The 15645-nt window shown below is 53.0% G+C and overlaps 7 protein-coding genes across 7 annotated transcripts; 5 read left to right on the forward strand and 2 right to left on the reverse strand.

Annotated features, from left to right (window-relative positions):
* Positions 1 to 1055: 1055 nt before the first annotated feature.
* Positions 1056 to 2126, forward strand: ASPACDRAFT_63771 (uncharacterized protein; the record flags this gene model as incomplete). The annotated part of the gene is made up of 1 exon (XM_020203935.1): positions 1056 to 2126. The coding sequence occupies one exon, from the start codon at positions 1056 to 1058 to the stop codon at positions 2124 to 2126; it is 1071 nt and encodes a 356-aa protein (XP_020052672.1).
* Positions 2127 to 3062: 936 nt separating this feature from the next.
* ASPACDRAFT_47103 (uncharacterized protein) lies at positions 3063 to 3629 on the reverse strand (the record flags this gene model as incomplete). Its single annotated transcript, XM_020201902.1, has 1 exon — positions 3063 to 3629. The coding sequence occupies one exon, from the start codon at positions 3627 to 3629 to the stop codon at positions 3063 to 3065; it is 567 nt and encodes a 188-aa protein (XP_020052673.1).
* Positions 3630 to 4533: 904 nt separating this feature from the next.
* On the forward strand, positions 4534 to 5324 carry ASPACDRAFT_47104 (uncharacterized protein; the record flags this gene model as incomplete). The annotated part of the gene is made up of 3 exons (XM_020201903.1): positions 4534 to 4837; positions 4936 to 5051; positions 5112 to 5324. The coding sequence occupies 3 exons, from the start codon at positions 4534 to 4536 to the stop codon at positions 5322 to 5324; spliced, it is 633 nt and encodes a 210-aa protein (XP_020052674.1).
* A 766-nt stretch (positions 5325 to 6090) lies between these two features.
* On the forward strand, positions 6091 to 6786 carry ASPACDRAFT_1859561 (RICIN domain-containing protein). Its single transcript, XM_020197681.1, has 2 exons — positions 6091 to 6574; positions 6705 to 6786. Exon 1 carries the CDS (start codon positions 6132 to 6134, stop codon positions 6564 to 6566), a length of 435 nt encoding a protein of 144 aa, XP_020052675.1. The 5' UTR covers positions 6091 to 6131; the 3' UTR covers positions 6567 to 6574; positions 6705 to 6786.
* A 1716-nt stretch (positions 6787 to 8502) lies between these two features.
* ASPACDRAFT_34748 (NAD(P)-dependent alcohol dehydrogenase) lies at positions 8503 to 9647 on the forward strand (the record flags this gene model as incomplete). The annotated part of the gene is made up of 3 exons (XM_020200069.1): positions 8503 to 8788; positions 8866 to 9309; positions 9340 to 9647. The coding sequence occupies 3 exons, from the start codon at positions 8503 to 8505 to the stop codon at positions 9645 to 9647; spliced, it is 1038 nt and encodes a 345-aa protein (XP_020052676.1).
* Positions 9648 to 9908: 261 nt separating this feature from the next.
* ASPACDRAFT_81540 (putative lysophospholipase) lies at positions 9909 to 12199 on the reverse strand. The gene is made up of 3 exons (XM_020205892.1): positions 11128 to 12199; positions 10699 to 11063; positions 9909 to 10627 (listed from the first exon to the last, which is right to left on the reverse strand). Exons 1-3 carry the CDS (start codon positions 12107 to 12109, stop codon positions 10289 to 10291), a joined length of 1686 nt encoding a protein of 561 aa, XP_020052677.1. The 5' UTR covers positions 12110 to 12199; the 3' UTR covers positions 9909 to 10288.
* Positions 12200 to 13946: 1747 nt separating this feature from the next.
* ASPACDRAFT_34750 (FAD-dependent oxidoreductase) lies at positions 13947 to 15124 on the forward strand (the record flags this gene model as incomplete). The annotated part of the gene is made up of 3 exons (XM_020200070.1): positions 13947 to 14327; positions 14385 to 14782; positions 14836 to 15124. 3 exons carry the CDS (start codon positions 13947 to 13949, stop codon positions 15122 to 15124), a joined length of 1068 nt encoding a protein of 355 aa, XP_020052678.1.
* Positions 15125 to 15645: the final 521 nt, after the last annotated feature.

The raw sequence follows: 15645 nt of genomic DNA on the forward strand, positions 1-15645 counted from the left end.
CTCAAGAATATCTTCTTATCCATCGTATCCCTCGGATGCAATTATTGGGAGACAAAATGTTGAAGAGATTGAACGAGGTATATTCAGCATTGAATTCCGTGTTTGAGCCATATGCCGGTGGGTATAATTGAAGACCAGATGAGACTGATATTCTGGAAAGCCTGAGGACCACCGCCTCCTCTTGGCAAGGGACGTGGCTCACAAGAAGTCATTGATCAGCTGGCAGGTTTTGACTGGTGAGTTAGCTTAACTGCTGTTTCCCGCATGTTATCGTGTCCTAAAATTGAACCCCAAAGGCAAGGTTGGCCAGCGTCCTGTCGGTTTCCCGACATTTGCTATCCCGTGCTCGGTAGTTATCCCACGAATCATTTGACAAATCAGTGGTTAAATATAGTATAGAATGCCGAACATCTAGGAATTGGTCGTCAGACAGAACTTAGAGGATTTATAGTTCGACGCCGCCGCTCAGCGGAGAATTGAAGACACTCCCAGTCAAAGCTTCAGCCGGTTTCTTGTGTTGCGGTGGTACTGGTTGAACATTGAGAGGAACCGAGATTCTTGGGATATAGCACCGATGTGCAATCGACGGTGAGATGTCTTCAGTTTCCACCCGCCGGGAGTGGTGACAGGGATATCGACAGATTAGGATTTAAGCCGTGCTGCCGGACGCACTGTGGGAGAGGATGACAAGACGAAGGAAATTGCCATACTTGAATAAGATTTGCCTGTGTTTCGTAGTCGAATCCGGCGTCTCGTATTAATTCCCATCTCCGGCCTGTCCCGGTCTCGTTCCGCAAGATCAACCCCAATTACGAACGCCCGCACCCCTGGTTCAGGTAACCTGGCCGCGAATCAAAAATATCAACCCAGCTCGGGGGTGATCGTATTCGAGATTCAGTATCCATGGTACAGGAGGATATTGACTACGGATGACAGATTCAATGACGGAGACCGGTCCGCACTGCCTATAAATCCCGCAATGCACGCCAGGAGAGACACATCTGAAACACCGGGAACATGACACCAGACTTAAAGTACACCACATTAGACCTATAATGACCGGAGAACTCGTTTTCATCACCGGAGGCAGCGGTCACGTCGGGTTTCGCGTGCTTGTGCGGGCGCTCGAGGCCGGCTACCGCGTGCGGGCTGCGGTGCGGAGCCCCGACAAGGCCCGGCAGATCCTGGCCACGCCTTCCATCCAGGCTCTTCAGCCCGGCGACGACCGGCTGTCGTTCGTGCAGGTGCCGGATCTGACCGCTGAGGGGGCCTACGACCAGGCGATCCAAGGCGCGCAGTATGCCATCCACGTGGCCTCGCCGATCCCGCAACAAACCCAGCTGAATAACCTCGATCAAGACACTGCCAGTAATGCCCGCCTGGTCGAGCACTTCATCGACCCGGCGGTCCGCGGCACCCTGGGGCTGTTGACGGCCGCGCACAAGGCCGGCACCGTCCGACGAGTTGTGATCACCTCGTCCGGCGCGGCGATCGTGCCGTGGTCGTTCGTGGTGTCTGGTGGCGGCGTCGGGAGGGTGTTCGACGCCAACAGTCGCGTTCCAACTCACCCCGCGGACTACAAGTACAGCTCCGCCTTCGAAGCCTATGCGGCAAGTAAGGTGGCCGCATTGAACGAGGCAGAGCAGTGGTTGGCGACGACCCGACCGTCTTTCGACGTAATTCATCTGTTCCCCGGTTTTGTGATCGGACGGGATGAACTTGCCCATACCCCAGCCGATCTGATGCGCCCATCCAACCAGGAGGTGCTGGGGCCGGTGGCCTACGGGGCCAAGGACAGATGCACTCCCAATGCTGCGGTCCATGTGGATGATGTCGCCGACGCGCACGTCCGCTGCCTCGACCCCATTGTCCCGGGGAATCAGGGCTTCATCCTCTCTTCGGGAGGGGTGCAGGGAACCGATTGGCAGGACAGTCTTGAGATCACCGCGCGCAGGTTCGGAGAAGAGGTCGAGTCGGGCCTGCTGCCGAACAACGGGCAGATTCAGTCAATTCCCATTCCTTTGGACACGAGCACGTCGGAGACGCTGTTGGGGAACAAGTTCCGCTCGTTCGAAGAGCAGGTCGTGGATATCGTGTCGTATTATCTTCAACTGGTGGCTGCTTGAACAAGCTATTATTTCGAAGTGGGTAAGAGGTTGTTCGCTGTAGTTGCACCGATTAGACAGTGTGACTGTTTGGACAGTAGAAAATTCATCCCAGTATCCTATTTCCCAGGCCGGCGCTCCAGCGTCTGTCCCGTTTGTATATACAAACACATAATCACCATTCCCACCGGCTCATTCTCGTACCCTGTTCCCGGTCTTCAGTTTGGGATTAACGTCTTATTCATTCATCTCTCCTCGACTTAGTGTTGAATACGGTCACTGTTACATGAACTACAGACTGCTAGAACTCTATCTCTGTCATCATTGTACATTGGAGCGAACAAAGAGGATCGCATTGAAGATGATGATGTGTTCTCGAACTGCCTACTGAGCCATCAACTATAAAGCACGTGAGCACATGTAAACCTGACCGCATCTGGATCTCCCAAAGCAGATCCATTCTCCTCAGCAAATCCTTGAGTTTTCCCTGTTGATCAGTTACGACATGGAAAGAGTAATACCCCATAGGATAAGATTTGCGAAGGCCCTAAAGGACTAGGGGAGCAGTGAGAGCGATATAGCGGGAAGTCAACAGCAACCCCTCAAACACACCACCATATTTATCCGAACGTTGAAAATGTCTATCAGCCAGCAATAGTAATGGCCGCCATAACCAGAGCAAGAAAGCGCCCAACGCAAGGCCACAAACATCGCCCACTTTTCTCGAAGCTCGTTTCACCCACAGCAATAGAGACCAAGCTGTCCCTCCCTTCACCCTCAAAGGAATCAATACTTGCATCATACATTGTTGTAACGCCGTGTCCCACGCAGCCCGAAGCAATAGGCCAGCATGAGGCGCTGCATATGATCTCGGTGGTCGCCCAAGCCGGCAAAGACGATGCGAGTCGGCTCCCAGCTCACCTCTCGTCCCACCGCACACCCGCGAGCACGCTCGCATCACGCGCAAGCGGACGTACAGTGGCCCTGCTTTGCACGGGCCGTGCTTCTTGGCTTGGCGCAGCATCTGCACTTGCGCGTGCAGCACCCGTCGCGGCCAGCGCAGTCCTCCTTGAGTAGCGGGGCCATGTGCCAGTGCGAGCGGGCTCGGTTGCAGTTCACCGCGCGCTCCAGCGGGCCCTCAGGGAACCGACTCAGGACCTCGTGGGTCCTGCGCTCCAAGCGCCAGATCGTCTCTTCTAGCGTCGACAACTGGGGTTCGATGGTCTGGATGCTTGAGTAAATTTCCTCCGCGGTGGTGACATCCGCGGCCCCGGAAATCACTAGCCATACGGAGAGGGTCTTGAGCTCGCTCTGGAGAACCGCCCCGCGCTGGATCGCAAAGTTCAAGGCGACGTCGTTGCGGATCAGCGCTTCCACGTGGGTGAGCTTCCCCGCTTCACCCTGGAAATGCAGTCGGGCCCGGGCTTCCTGGGCCCCGTGGAAGTCTCTCACGTCTTCGCAGAATCTCTCGTCCCAAAGATTCAGCCATGCTGTTACTGACTTTGGGAGGATGCTCCACGGCATGGCAGATGTAGAATGTGTGTCACGAATCCGGAACTGATAGAATTTGGTGTGAATCGGAATAGTAGCTCAAGGTTGGAGGAACGACAGGTTTTCGGAGGAGCGGGAGGCTGTGTGGCATTGCTCTGGCTCGGTAAGCCCTACATCATCACGGCGAAGCTTGCAAACCCTTTGAGTCCGTAAGCTATTCTGATGACAACATTCGGATCGTATCTTCTTAACTGCTGCCCCTCCTATATAGAGTTCATTTTCCCTCTTCCGGCACGTCTGTTTTAGTCGTTTTCTTCCAGGAGCGTGCCAATAACTGAGTGTATTCTTCTCCGACGCAATAGAAATACACCTAGAGTATACCGTCTTTTTCACCCACGTTTGGATACTGACGACATAGTAGGACGCAAGTACTCCTGATCTTTTCTTGTCCCGACTCTGTCCCATGAGAGTATGGAGAAACAATCCGTCGTGCCTGCGACTCGGAACCAGCAGGACTTGATCGGGAGACGCAGCGCTATCAACGAAAGGATCACTTCAGAAATTCAAAGTGCAACCACACACTTGCCAAGTCTCAAGAAAGGGTTGGGATTCGTTGAAACGCAGCACAGAGAGGTGCTCGTCCTCGATGACCAGATACGCCGGATGGAAGAACAGCGAGACCGTGAACAGTCGGAGTGTATCTCTCTTCTTGCCCTCACTGATCGCGACCTGCAACGCAGCTTCGGGATTGTGGTTTGCGATGATGGCTATGAATGGCTGGCCCTTCCTGTTGCCGTTCATCTAGTGCCAATTAGGTTACTCCACAAGGGAATCGCATTTTGATATTTTCTCCCAAGAGCGGCCCGTCTCCAGCTAAGAGATATGGGGGTTACTGATGGATATAACAGCCGATTTCAAGCTCGAAGTCTCTGAAATCATGAATGAATACTCCTATAATCACTCAGACCCCGATCAATCCAGCCCGCTCGGTTGGACTCTTCTACAGATTGCCCACGGAGTGAACACCGTCCAGGGGGTCGAGACTGGCATGATAAATCTCGCGCGCAACACGGACCTGCTGCATACATTTGCGCAACACAATAACATGACTCTCGCGGGCCGGGCGAACTACACCCTCTGGTACAGCGACCCGGGAATCGCTCGCATCCATATGGTGGTGGTCGAGGTCGATTCTGACAAGCTTGCTGAACAGGCAAAGACGCGGGCTATAGCTTACATGCGTACGTGTTTTCCTGAATCAGACCGCTAGGTCTTTCCGCCGTGAGAGGACAAGAGGAAAAGCCCTATCTGACGTGCCAGGATGTGCTCAACTGTCTAGTCATGGTTCAAAAATCCCGTTGGCAGGCCTGCGACATGCTGGCCGTGGTCTACGGTCTTGTCCACGATGAGAACAGCCGTACCTTTACGTTCCTCCGTCTGGACACCACAAGAAAGGTAGGAGGTCGGAGTCGAAGGGTCTGCACCAGACTACTCTCCCCGCGCTGACAGTTACAGATTCAACGCACGACCGAACGTTGGGAATTCTTTTCTTCAACCAGGAACTTCGCCATCACATCAATCCTGTGGAATATCTTCGGGGAGGCGCGGATGTATGAAGATAGCTCGGTGGATCCAGACTACAAGGATAGTCTCCGGGACCCAAACTCTGAGGGATCCTCCACTTGCACCGGGGGGGATGAAGAGGACTTGACCTTAAGTGACTGCTGATAGTGGTTTCTTCCGGATTGTGTCCCTGATTTTCCCGTGTGATTTGTTGTGTCGCTAGTCGGGTATAAGACTTCAGATTTCGAATATCTGTTTTGCTCAGTTCATTCTTTTGCAATACGGTTCATAGAACACTTTCTCCGGCATGACTGCCTGGCGTTTGAGAGCAGGAGCAATATTGTGATTTTCTGATAGTCTCTTCGGTTAGGGCTCGAGGGTGACGGAGACACATTCAGAAATCCACTAGCCTCAACCGAGGAACAGACAGAAGGGAATAAATGTTCGTTAATTAGTATAGTGCTGTGAAATTACTCCAAGCATGATGATCTCACACCAAGCTTACATTATGTCATGGTTTCTGCTGTATATCCTCTTGGCATTGGTGCAAAGCCACATCCCTTGCCTAAGGAAGACAACAATGCTTTTATGTCACATGAATTGTTGGTGATTGTGAGACCAGGGCAGGTGATGTTACACAACCATGCAGAGCTGATCATCTCTTTCCTCTCTCTGCTTGGTGGCCGAAGGCCGTGCTTCTTATGTACGTTCACGTCACTTCGCTATTCTGAACTCGAGCGTTATCCTTCGCCACTGCTAGTATGTCCTACTCCAGTCTGAGTACAAATATGTCAAAGATTCTCTTTGTTCATGCTGAATACAGCTGATATTTTCAATCCACACCCGTACGATCTGTACAAAGCTATTCCATCGCCACACCCTTAGCAGCCCACCCTCCTAAAGGCTCACACACACACACACACACACACACACACACACACACACACACACACACACACACACACACACACAATGAAAATCCCCATCGGCCTCATCGCAACTCTCATGAACTCAGCCTCAGCCGCCCTCGTAACGTACTACCAAATCCAGCCCGCAGGCACCACCGACACCCTGCATGCGACCGGGGACCTCCGCTTCTACCAAGCCAACGACTACCTCAACGTATGGGCCATCAGCCCCGTCGACGGCGGCGCCACCATCAAGAACGCCTTCACCAATATCAATTCGTATATCAGCTGTGATGACACGGCGTGCGCGTCTGTTGCTCAGCAGCCGACAACCTTCACGTTCGAGGACGCTGGTGCGGGGGCATATAGGGTCTGCAACCCTGCGGATGGACTTGTCTGGACCGCTGCGGACTCCACCATCAAACCCGCCCCGGCTGATGGCAGCCAAGCGCAGAAGTTTGTGTTTCAGCCGGTGCAGATGACTGTGCCTCCTTATTAAATGGGATGGTGCGTACCGCATTTCGGTTGTCCGTGGATTCCCCTCTCCGCGCTGGGGTATATTCATCTTTCTTTCCCACTGCCAGTCGGACAGGCAATGTTATCGCTACGATACTGATGTTTCTGTGAGAGCACTTAGGGATGTGCATTTGCTTTATCGCATGATATGCGTAAATTCCAATGAAAGCTGGGGGAAAGCTTTGCATGGATAAATATATCGCCACCAAAAAGGGGGAAAAATCATTTGCTAATTTGCTATCATAAGAAGAGAGCTTTGACGAGAAATTATTAAGCAGATTAATCGTTCTATTCGACTACGTATAGCTTCTGTTTGAGCTGGATCTATAACTTTGCTTACCACGACTGTCCTAAGTCTCAAGTGGGGATTGAACTCCCGCCAAAAGGATATGTTCTTATATATATATGTGTGATGATACTCCAGCTGAAAAGATTACACGCTGACTTCATCGAGATATTCATAAGATATCTACAATTGAGTAGTCGGGTACCAGACGCTGCAAGAGTAAGAAAATAGAGTTATAATACATACAGTAGAAAGGAGGCAGGAGGGCGGCACGTTTATCGATGAGGAACGGAGCGAGGAAAGGATGTAACAACACATAGGTAGCAGGGTCCTCGAGGAGGTTAGGCATGAACGGGCGCTGTTTCTGCGGCAGAGAAGGTGTTCGCAAAGCGAGACGGGGCACCTACGCGGCTATCGAGGATACTCAAACGGGGTATAGATGACCAAGAAGTTAAGAAAGAGTGCTATGAGGATTCTTTAGGAGGCTTTGATTGACGTCTCCAAAGCATGGACCGTACATCATACTTGTGTGGCATTTCGATTGCCGCAAATTCAGCTGGGCTGAAAAGGAAGCGAACCAGTGGGTGTCCGTGGATGAAGATCTCTTCTAATATTCATCAAACCCGACTGCGGTATGTCGTTGATCCGAAATATTGATCAATCCTTGCAGACGTCTACTCCAGTGCAAATAGACCTCCGCCTGCCTAGCTTCTGCCCCGGTAGCATGAAACATGGCAAGCGCATAATCGCCTTGGAAACGGAAGCATCCAAGATTCTGGAAGACTCCCAGCGGCAGGATCAGTGGAAGTGATCCACAATCCTGCACGCTAGTTTTAGGCTTAAGATCCCGCGGTAACGCCAATCATATGATGAGCCGTTCCTCTTCCCAAGATCTGACCCGTGACGGGGCTCGAGAGAGAGGAGGAACGAGAATTTGCCTTCCGGCGGGTTACCGAACCCGGGATTTGTTCGGCCTGTAACCCTTAATGAGGAGATGGGGCCGGGTGAGCGGCACAACAAGCCGTTGGATGCCAAGAGAGATAAGAAAAAATAAGAAAGGAAAAAATGTGATGTGGCTTAGCTTGAGTGCTGCTTACAGTTAAAACGTGGCTGCCACTATTCTCTAGCTTAAGTTCACTAACATAGTGCTTGTCCTCCATATCTCTGACGTAGTGCAGTATGTACTGTAGATAAGTGCGCACTCCACAAGACATCAACAAATGTACTCAACGTCCAAAACTCTCCGCGATCGATTATGGAATAATGTTTCCCGAAGAAACATAACCAGGAGTTATGAGGGTTCATATGGCGGAGAGTTTATCCAAATCCCACCGACGGACACATTCTCGGAGACTTCTACCGACTGGTTGTTCCGCCGAGGACGGACAGTTGACCGTGTCAGAAAAAAAAATCTTTATCAAAGACAAGAAAGCAGTTGCTTATGAATTTTTGCCCCACCCTTTTGCAACCCCTGCGAAACCGAGGCTCCCGATTTGATGCCCAGGTTGCCCGCTGGACCCACCCCTGCCCGATAACCATTCTTCTATATAAATCCGACTGCCACTTTTTCTCTCTGGGGATGTTACACTCTTATAGCCAAATTTCTCTACATTTTTGATTCATATCCGTCAAAATGACCTCCTTCACCTACGACGTCTTCCGCGGCTCCGCCGAGGGCAAGATTGTGCCCGCCCAGACGACCAGCGAGCTCGGTCACGGCGAGGTCTTCATCGAGACCACCCACTCCGGTCTCTGCGGTACGGACGAGCACTACCTCAAGGCCGACCAGGTGCTGGGCCACGAGGGTGTGGGTATTGTTAAGGCCGTGGGACCCGGTGTCACCGACGTCAAGGTTGGCGCGCGGGTTGGCTTCGGATACACGCACAGCGTCTGCGCCAACTGCGATAACTGCGTTACTGGTATGCTCCCGCATTGCTTACCCTCCGTGCCCGATCCCAACCCCCCCAAAACAAAATGCTAACCAGAGGTGCAACAGGATGGGACCAGTACTGCCGCAACCAGAAGCAATACGGCTTCCACGACCTTCACAACGGCACCTTCAGCTACGGCGCCATCTGGGACGCCAAGTGCGTCTACCCGATCCCGGAAGGGTATGATTCCGTCAACGCCGCGCCGCTGATGTGCGCCGGCGCCACCGTCTGGACCGTCCTGTCCGAGTACGGCATCAAGGCCACCGACCGCGTCGCCGTCATGGGCATTGGTGGGTTGGGCCACATCGCCATTAAGCTCGCCGCCGCCATGGGTTGCCACGTGGTCGTGCTCTCCAGCTCCGAGGGCAAGCGCCAGGAGGCGATGGAGTTCGGCGCCTCCGAGTACCACGTTTTCCGGTCCGGCGGCCCCGTCCCCGAGGGCTTCAAGCCCGTCAACCACCTCCTGCTGTGCGGGAGCGGATCGGTGGATTATCCTTCGTATGTTGCCTGTCCCCCTCCTACCCATTTATTTTAACGAGTCATCCCACTGACTGTATCGAAAAGGCTCATCCCCCTCATGGCCACCCACGGCAGCATCTACCCGCTGACCGTCGCCTTCGAGCCCGCCCGCATCCCCATGCTCGACCTCGTCTGGCGCGGCGTCCGCATCCAGGGCTCCCTCGTCGCCTCCCGCAACAGCATCCGCTCCCTGCTCGAGTTCGCCGCCCGCAAGAACATCGTCCCCACCGTCATGACCTTCCCGCTCACCAAGGAGGGCATCGAGGACGCCATGGAGACCCTCCGCCAGGGCAAGATGCGCTACCGCGGTGTCTTGGTTAAGCCTTGAGGAGTTCGGCTCCAGGCGGTGGGCTTTGCTTGCATTTAGAGCTGTGTATGTATGACGATGATGATGTGCATATTTGTGGCGTTGTGGGTTATAGATTTATAGATTTTTTTTTGGGGGGTGGGTAAATATGATGATGCCGGTGCTTGAAATCGTGCTGGTGCTTTATTGCTTTGTCTTTGGTTTTCTGAGCAGGTGTGTAGTAGTTTCGCGGTGTACGTGTTGAGTCAAGAGGGTATTCTCGGCCGAGTCTGGTTGGTGGGTAAGATGTTGGGTGGAAGAATGTCTGGGGAATGTCTCCGACAACGTAGTCCGGGGTGGGCTGGACATTTAAAGGTTGATTATGCTCATCTGGGAAAGGCTAGCTATAAATCTTGGCAACATTTGTCTTGACAATGATTATGGTTCGAGTAGAGGGAATTGGGAAGAGTATTAGTATTGCTGGTGCTGCCACAATCGGGTATTGTGCAATGTATAAACTGAGGTCTCGCCTGTCTTCTTCTAGTCACAACTGCATGGCGACCGGATAAACACAGACGATCTAGTATCAGGCGTTCACACATGTAAAGTCAAACCCAGACCTTCCCTCCGCATCAGCTCCAGATGACACATCTGTAATAGTTAGATCGTGTCTCTATCTATGTTCAAGGCGCCGATCCAGCCATCAGAATCTCCGCCGTGCGTCCTAGCGAAGTGCCCTCATCGTCGATCTCCTCCAACTCCCGATCGCTGATCTCCCGCGGTCCGATGCCGGCTAGACCCCACACCGCCGGGCGTCGTCGCGCGAGCAGCTGCGCTGCCGTCCGTTCATCCGAATGCAAGTGTCCTCCCGACTTCCGAAGCAGCAGCACGTGCTCGGACAGTCCAGCGTTGGCCGCCAGGAACAATGGCGTGCGGCCGTTGCGGTTCCGGATGTGTACTGAGCCACCCTGGAGCAGGAGGTATCGGAGAATCTCGACAGATGGGGAGGTGGCTGCCAGATGCTGCAAGCAGAGTCAGCTTTCTTGTCCGACTGGTAGTAGATAGTAGAAAAATGGTAAATCGGGCGACTTACGATCGGAGTGTTACCAGAGTAGTCGGCATCGTTGAGCAACCAGTGATGCTCCCTGACCACAATCTCCTTCACCCGCTCAATATCCCCTTGGGCAATCGCGTAGCCGAGCACGGTGAGAGACTGGACGCGCTCCGGAAGAGCACCGTCTGGGTGACGGAAAACAGGTTGCGATACCTCGGTCAGTTCTCCGCGCAGAGAGACGGACATGTTCTTCGCGACCCATTCGGGGGTGGAATCGGGCAAGGCCAGGAGATACGCCAGCTTCGTCAACGCCGCTTCCGTAGTCAGGTCGAGGCCTGCGACCACACCCGCGCGTGACAGGCTCATACCCGGGGCATAGACGGGACTGACACTTCCCGTGAGACCTGTGTTGTCCGTGTTAGATTCAGATGTCGTTGTCACAGCAGTTATGGACCAAGCGAGACTCACATTGAGTGACATTGACAATGACAATCCCTCTCTTGATGGCAGCAGCCAGCACGTTTGTCATGGCATTATCCTGTCCGCTAGGTGCATTTCCAGCACCAAAGGTCTCCAGGACCAACCCACGGAGTCCATCTAGCTTTAGCACAGCGTCCACCATCTCCGGCTTGATACCTGGGAAGATCCGCAGACAGGCGACGTGCGTGGTGTCGAGGTTGGTCTGAATGCTGAAATGATCCAGGCTCTTGGGTCGATTTACCAGCTCCCAATCAACATTTGTGCGCATCGACGTCGTGACCGCCAACGGGGGGCAGTTCGGAGAGTTGAAAGCGGCGAAGTCACTGGCCGCCACCTTGCACGATCGGTTGCCGCGGAACAGTCGATTGTTGAAATACAGACAGACTTCCGGGATCATGAAGTGGCCCGCCACAACGAGTGAGCCGAGAAGGTTGTCCGTGGCGTCGTTCTGCAACTCGAGCATGGGAGCCTGAGCTCCCGTGAGGACGACCGGTTTTCCGAGGTTCTGCAGCATGAAGCTGAGCGCCGAGCACGTATACGCCAGACTGTCCGTGCCGTGCAGCACGACGAATCCGTCGAACCGCGTGTAGTTGCGCTCGACGGTGCGGGCGATTTCGGCCCAACCCTTCGCGTCGATCGAACTACTGTCCAGCAGCTCCTCGAACTCGAACACGGTGTATCGCACTCGCCGCCCGTATGCGGTGACGGGGGTGCGCAGACTCGGATGACCCTTCACCTCTTTGTCGGCGTTCACCACCACGTCCATCATGCTCGTGTGCGAACCATCATTGAAGGTCGGGACTCGGGCGAGACACTGTTCCTGGAAGCCTCGGGCAGGTACGAAACCAGACGGGGACTGTCGCATACAGATGGTACCTCCGGTCATGATGATGAGGACGCGCGATTCGGGGATGGAATCCTCGGGCTGCTGCTCGGCCAGTTCAGGCAGCGCTCCGTTCAAGGAGACCATGTTGGTCAGCTCTGATGTCGATCGCATATTTTATTATCTGATAGTGTTGTTGTTTTCAAGCCCGAGCTGCCGTGCCGTGGAGAGAGGAAGGGAGGGAGAAAAGAAGTAAGGCTCGCGGGGAGGGGCAACAAAAAATAAGAATGCGGGGCCTTCCCCTTCAGGCAGGTTTATGTTTTTGGAGTGAAGCTCAAAGTTACTTTTTTAAAGTGCATCAAAAAGGCCAGGCCCCCAACCCACTTTATTCTTATTCTTGTTGGGGTCACAAGCAAAGTGGTTGTGGGCAAGTTCGCCCCAATTGGAGAAGGCCCAGCAAACCTGTTGTTATACTGTGAAGGAAGTGATCATTTGACTTCGGACAGTACTGTACCCAGGCCTGATTCTCGGCTTATTGTAACCCAGTCACTTGAATGACATGCTATCCAGGGACGAGATCCTGTAAATCTAGCTTGCATGTGGTCCGAGGAATTCTAACATTAATCGATCCCATCCTGTATTTGAGTGAAACAAATTTTTGGAGTAGGTTGGACCACAACTCCGATTTCCGGCCGTGGCATTACGTAACTTACTGCTTTCTCCATGCGATGCTGGAGGAGCACGTGACTATAGAGGGGCAGAATAATTTTGTTAGATCGCCTCGATCACCGCCTCACCTGGCAGAACCTAGTGAACCTCGCAGTGATCCGGGCTGATTTTTGATATGAACAGTCCAGAAAAAAACAATCTGGGAAACTGTTCAATTTAGGCGGTGGCAGAAATATCCGGAGCTGGTAAGCCCCCCGCTGCATCACCAGACTAAGCCGGCAGATGCAAACAATGCAATATCACGCCAGGCAATCAGCCATCATCATCAACAATCTCAGGTCTTCTCTTCCCACTGCAATCCACTTTTACATCCCCGCACTGGAGAATCTTCTTGAAGCCGACAGAGCAGACTTTTCCCCCCTGGGACGTTCAGGAAACTCGATTTGCAAGACATTCCAAAACGCGAGCCACGAATGCAGTTTCATGTTGCAGCGTCATGGACGCGTTTCTAAGCTATTTCTGTACAATCCTACTTCGCTAACTCTGCCCTGCTTCAGTCTCTCGCGGAGAACAAACTACCCTACCCATGATGAACTATTTCCAAAGATACTATGCTAGAAATGGAACAATCGGTGGAATAGGAGCTCCCCCACTTGTCGGGAGTGGCCGCGTATGCAATCCTCCTGTTGCGGGCATGGCATGCTATCTGTAGCAACACGTCCTATCAGCGTTGTCGATGCCTTTGTTGCTGACGAGGCCTCGATTGACTATCGCATGGCGTAGTCTTAGCCATCGACATGAGCGGGCGAAGGAGGAACGACTGTTAGCAGGATCGGGATAAAAGTGTGCTTGCCAGCAGCGGCTGGACCCGACGGGCGGGTGGAACCGCCTGTCGCACTCCTCCATCTGGGCGCTTCGATCCGCATGCCCACCGCCGCAACCAGAGATACTGTCCTTTCTCATGAGGCCATGTTATCATAATCTTGCGGGTCTGCTCGGCAAAGACACTGCCCGAATGATTATATATGCTTTGTCCAACCCTCTCCTATGATTCCTTTGGATTTGTTCAGCATGAGCTAGCTCCGCCACAGCTCCTCGCCACGTGTGGTTAAGCGGTGCGAGATCCCTTCTTATAGAGTTGTACTGTACCTTGGATTCGTCTTGACGAAGGTCCCCCCCTTCAACACTCCACTTGCTTATCTTGCTTGTCTACACCTCTTTCTCAACTTCCGACGAAGCTGATGTCGGCCGGCTCGGACAGGCAAACCTCCACGAACTTATGGTAGTGCACAAGATCCTCGCATCCTTGGGCAAGATGGGTCAACTCCATGATTCCTCGAGTGGCTCGAATGTCCCCTTCCCGCAGCGTCCTGTAATCATCCTTGGTGCTGGTATCATCGGTTGTGCCACGGCGAGACTGCTTTTGCAAAATGGTTTCCGGGTGGTGTTGGTGGCAGAATATCTCCCCGGCGATCAAAGCATATGGTATGCATCCGCCTGGGCGGGTGCAGCATGGCACGCAGCAGGGGGCATCAGTCCCGAATATCGATATATCCAAGCCGTCACTCACCGCCATTTGCTTCGAATGGCTCAGGAAGAACCTGAATCGGGCGTTTGCATCGTCGACTCATATGAATACCTCGAACAACCTCCTTCCGAGAATTCATCAGCTTGGGGCAAAACTGTGCTCTCCAAGGTAGGATAGATATCACTTAGCCTGCCCCAGCTATTGGTCTCGCTAACCCCGCGTCAGTGGCGTGACCTGCAACCAGGAGAATATCCTTCCGAGTTTAGCTGTGGCTGGCGCTATGAGACTCTTGTGACCGATCCGACGATCCACATGCCGTATCTGGGTAAGAAAATCACCGAGCTGGGTGGCCAGTTCATCCGCAAGCGAGTCGAGTCTCTTGAGGAACTGCATCATATGTTTCCCGAGTCCAGCATTTTCATCAATGCCAGCGGAATTGGAAGCCAGACTCTCAAGGATGTCCGGGACGATCGGTGCTTCCCTGAAAGAGGCCAAAACGTCTTTTACAAGACGGACAACTGCCGGACCATGTACTTCCGGAACGGGCAGGAATACACCTATGTCATCCCTCGCCCAATGTCGCACGGTGTGGTCCTTGGTGGCGTGAAACAAGCAGATAGCCTGTAAGCATGGTCTGAAGTTGGGTCTGCGGAACTAGGATGCTGACTCTTTGCAGGTCGCCTGAGGTCGATATGGAGATCGCTCGAGATGAGATTGCGCGGGCGCATCGACTCGCGCCGGACATTGTCCCGGAGTCGCCCTCTGAGGAGGCTCTCAGCTATATTGTCGGAATCCGACCGTCGCGACGAGGGGGCTTCCGCTTGGATTCTGAGCGGCAAGGAAATCGGGTGGTTTTGTCTGCCTATGGCTTCGCGGGTGGTGGCTATGCCTTCTCATACGGCATTGCTGATGCACTGGTTAGAATGGTAGAAAGTGCCGAGAAGGATCAAGTCTTACTTGAATGATCGTCGTCTTATCGGCAGATGATTGTTAATGCCCGCACCGTTTGCTAGTTAGCGCGATATGTTGTTCTTTTTAAGACCCAGAATTGATTGCGGTGTGGAGTGCACCGGATGGCACCACTGAGACAAAGCAATCAAAACAATTTACCTCCTGAAGAAAAACTTGGATGAGGAGCGACACTGTAGTTGTGACTATGGACAGAATGTCTTACGTCTCTCAGATTGTCATTATCTCGATTATATTGACTCAATTTTGCATAGAATCATGTAGAAAAGGTAAGCACAGAATTTTTTTTCACTCCTCAATACTGCGCCTCTAGGGTTCTGTGTAGTGTGTACTGGGTAGTTGGCGTGATAGCACTAGACCAGGTTCATTTTGGCCCCCTTAATCGGATTTGGTATCAGACAGAGACTCTAAGCCCAAATGAGTATCAATCTTCCGGACCGTCCGTGGAGCGGGCGGGCTAGTCACCTCCACAATTCCTATCCATTCCATCCATTCCAATCCACTCTCTGCCGTTCTA

Source organism: Aspergillus aculeatus, assembly GCF_001890905.1.
Source record: "Aspergillus aculeatus ATCC 16872 unplaced genomic scaffold ASPACscaffold_17, whole genome shotgun sequence".
Lineage (NCBI taxonomy): Eukaryota > Fungi > Ascomycota > Eurotiomycetes > Eurotiales > Aspergillaceae > Aspergillus > Aspergillus aculeatus.

Bases quoted from the DNA above. Each gene is read 5' to 3' on its own strand.
- ASPACDRAFT_1859561 (XM_020197681.1), top strand. From the start codon at position 6,132: ATGAAAATCCCCATCGGCCTCATCGCAACTCTCATGAACTCAGCCTCA.
- ASPACDRAFT_81540 (XM_020205892.1), bottom strand. From the start codon at position 12,109: ATGGTCTCCTTGAACGGAGCGCTGCCTGAACTGGCCGAGCAGCAGCCC. The intron at 11,064-11,127 runs GTGAGTCTCGCT...CGGACAACACAG, and splicing joins CATTGTCAATGTCACTCAAT to GTCTCACGGGAAGTGTCAGT. The intron at 10,628-10,698 runs GTAAGTCGCCCG...CTCTGCTTGCAG, and splicing joins ACTCTGGTAACACTCCGATC to CATCTGGCAGCCACCTCCCC.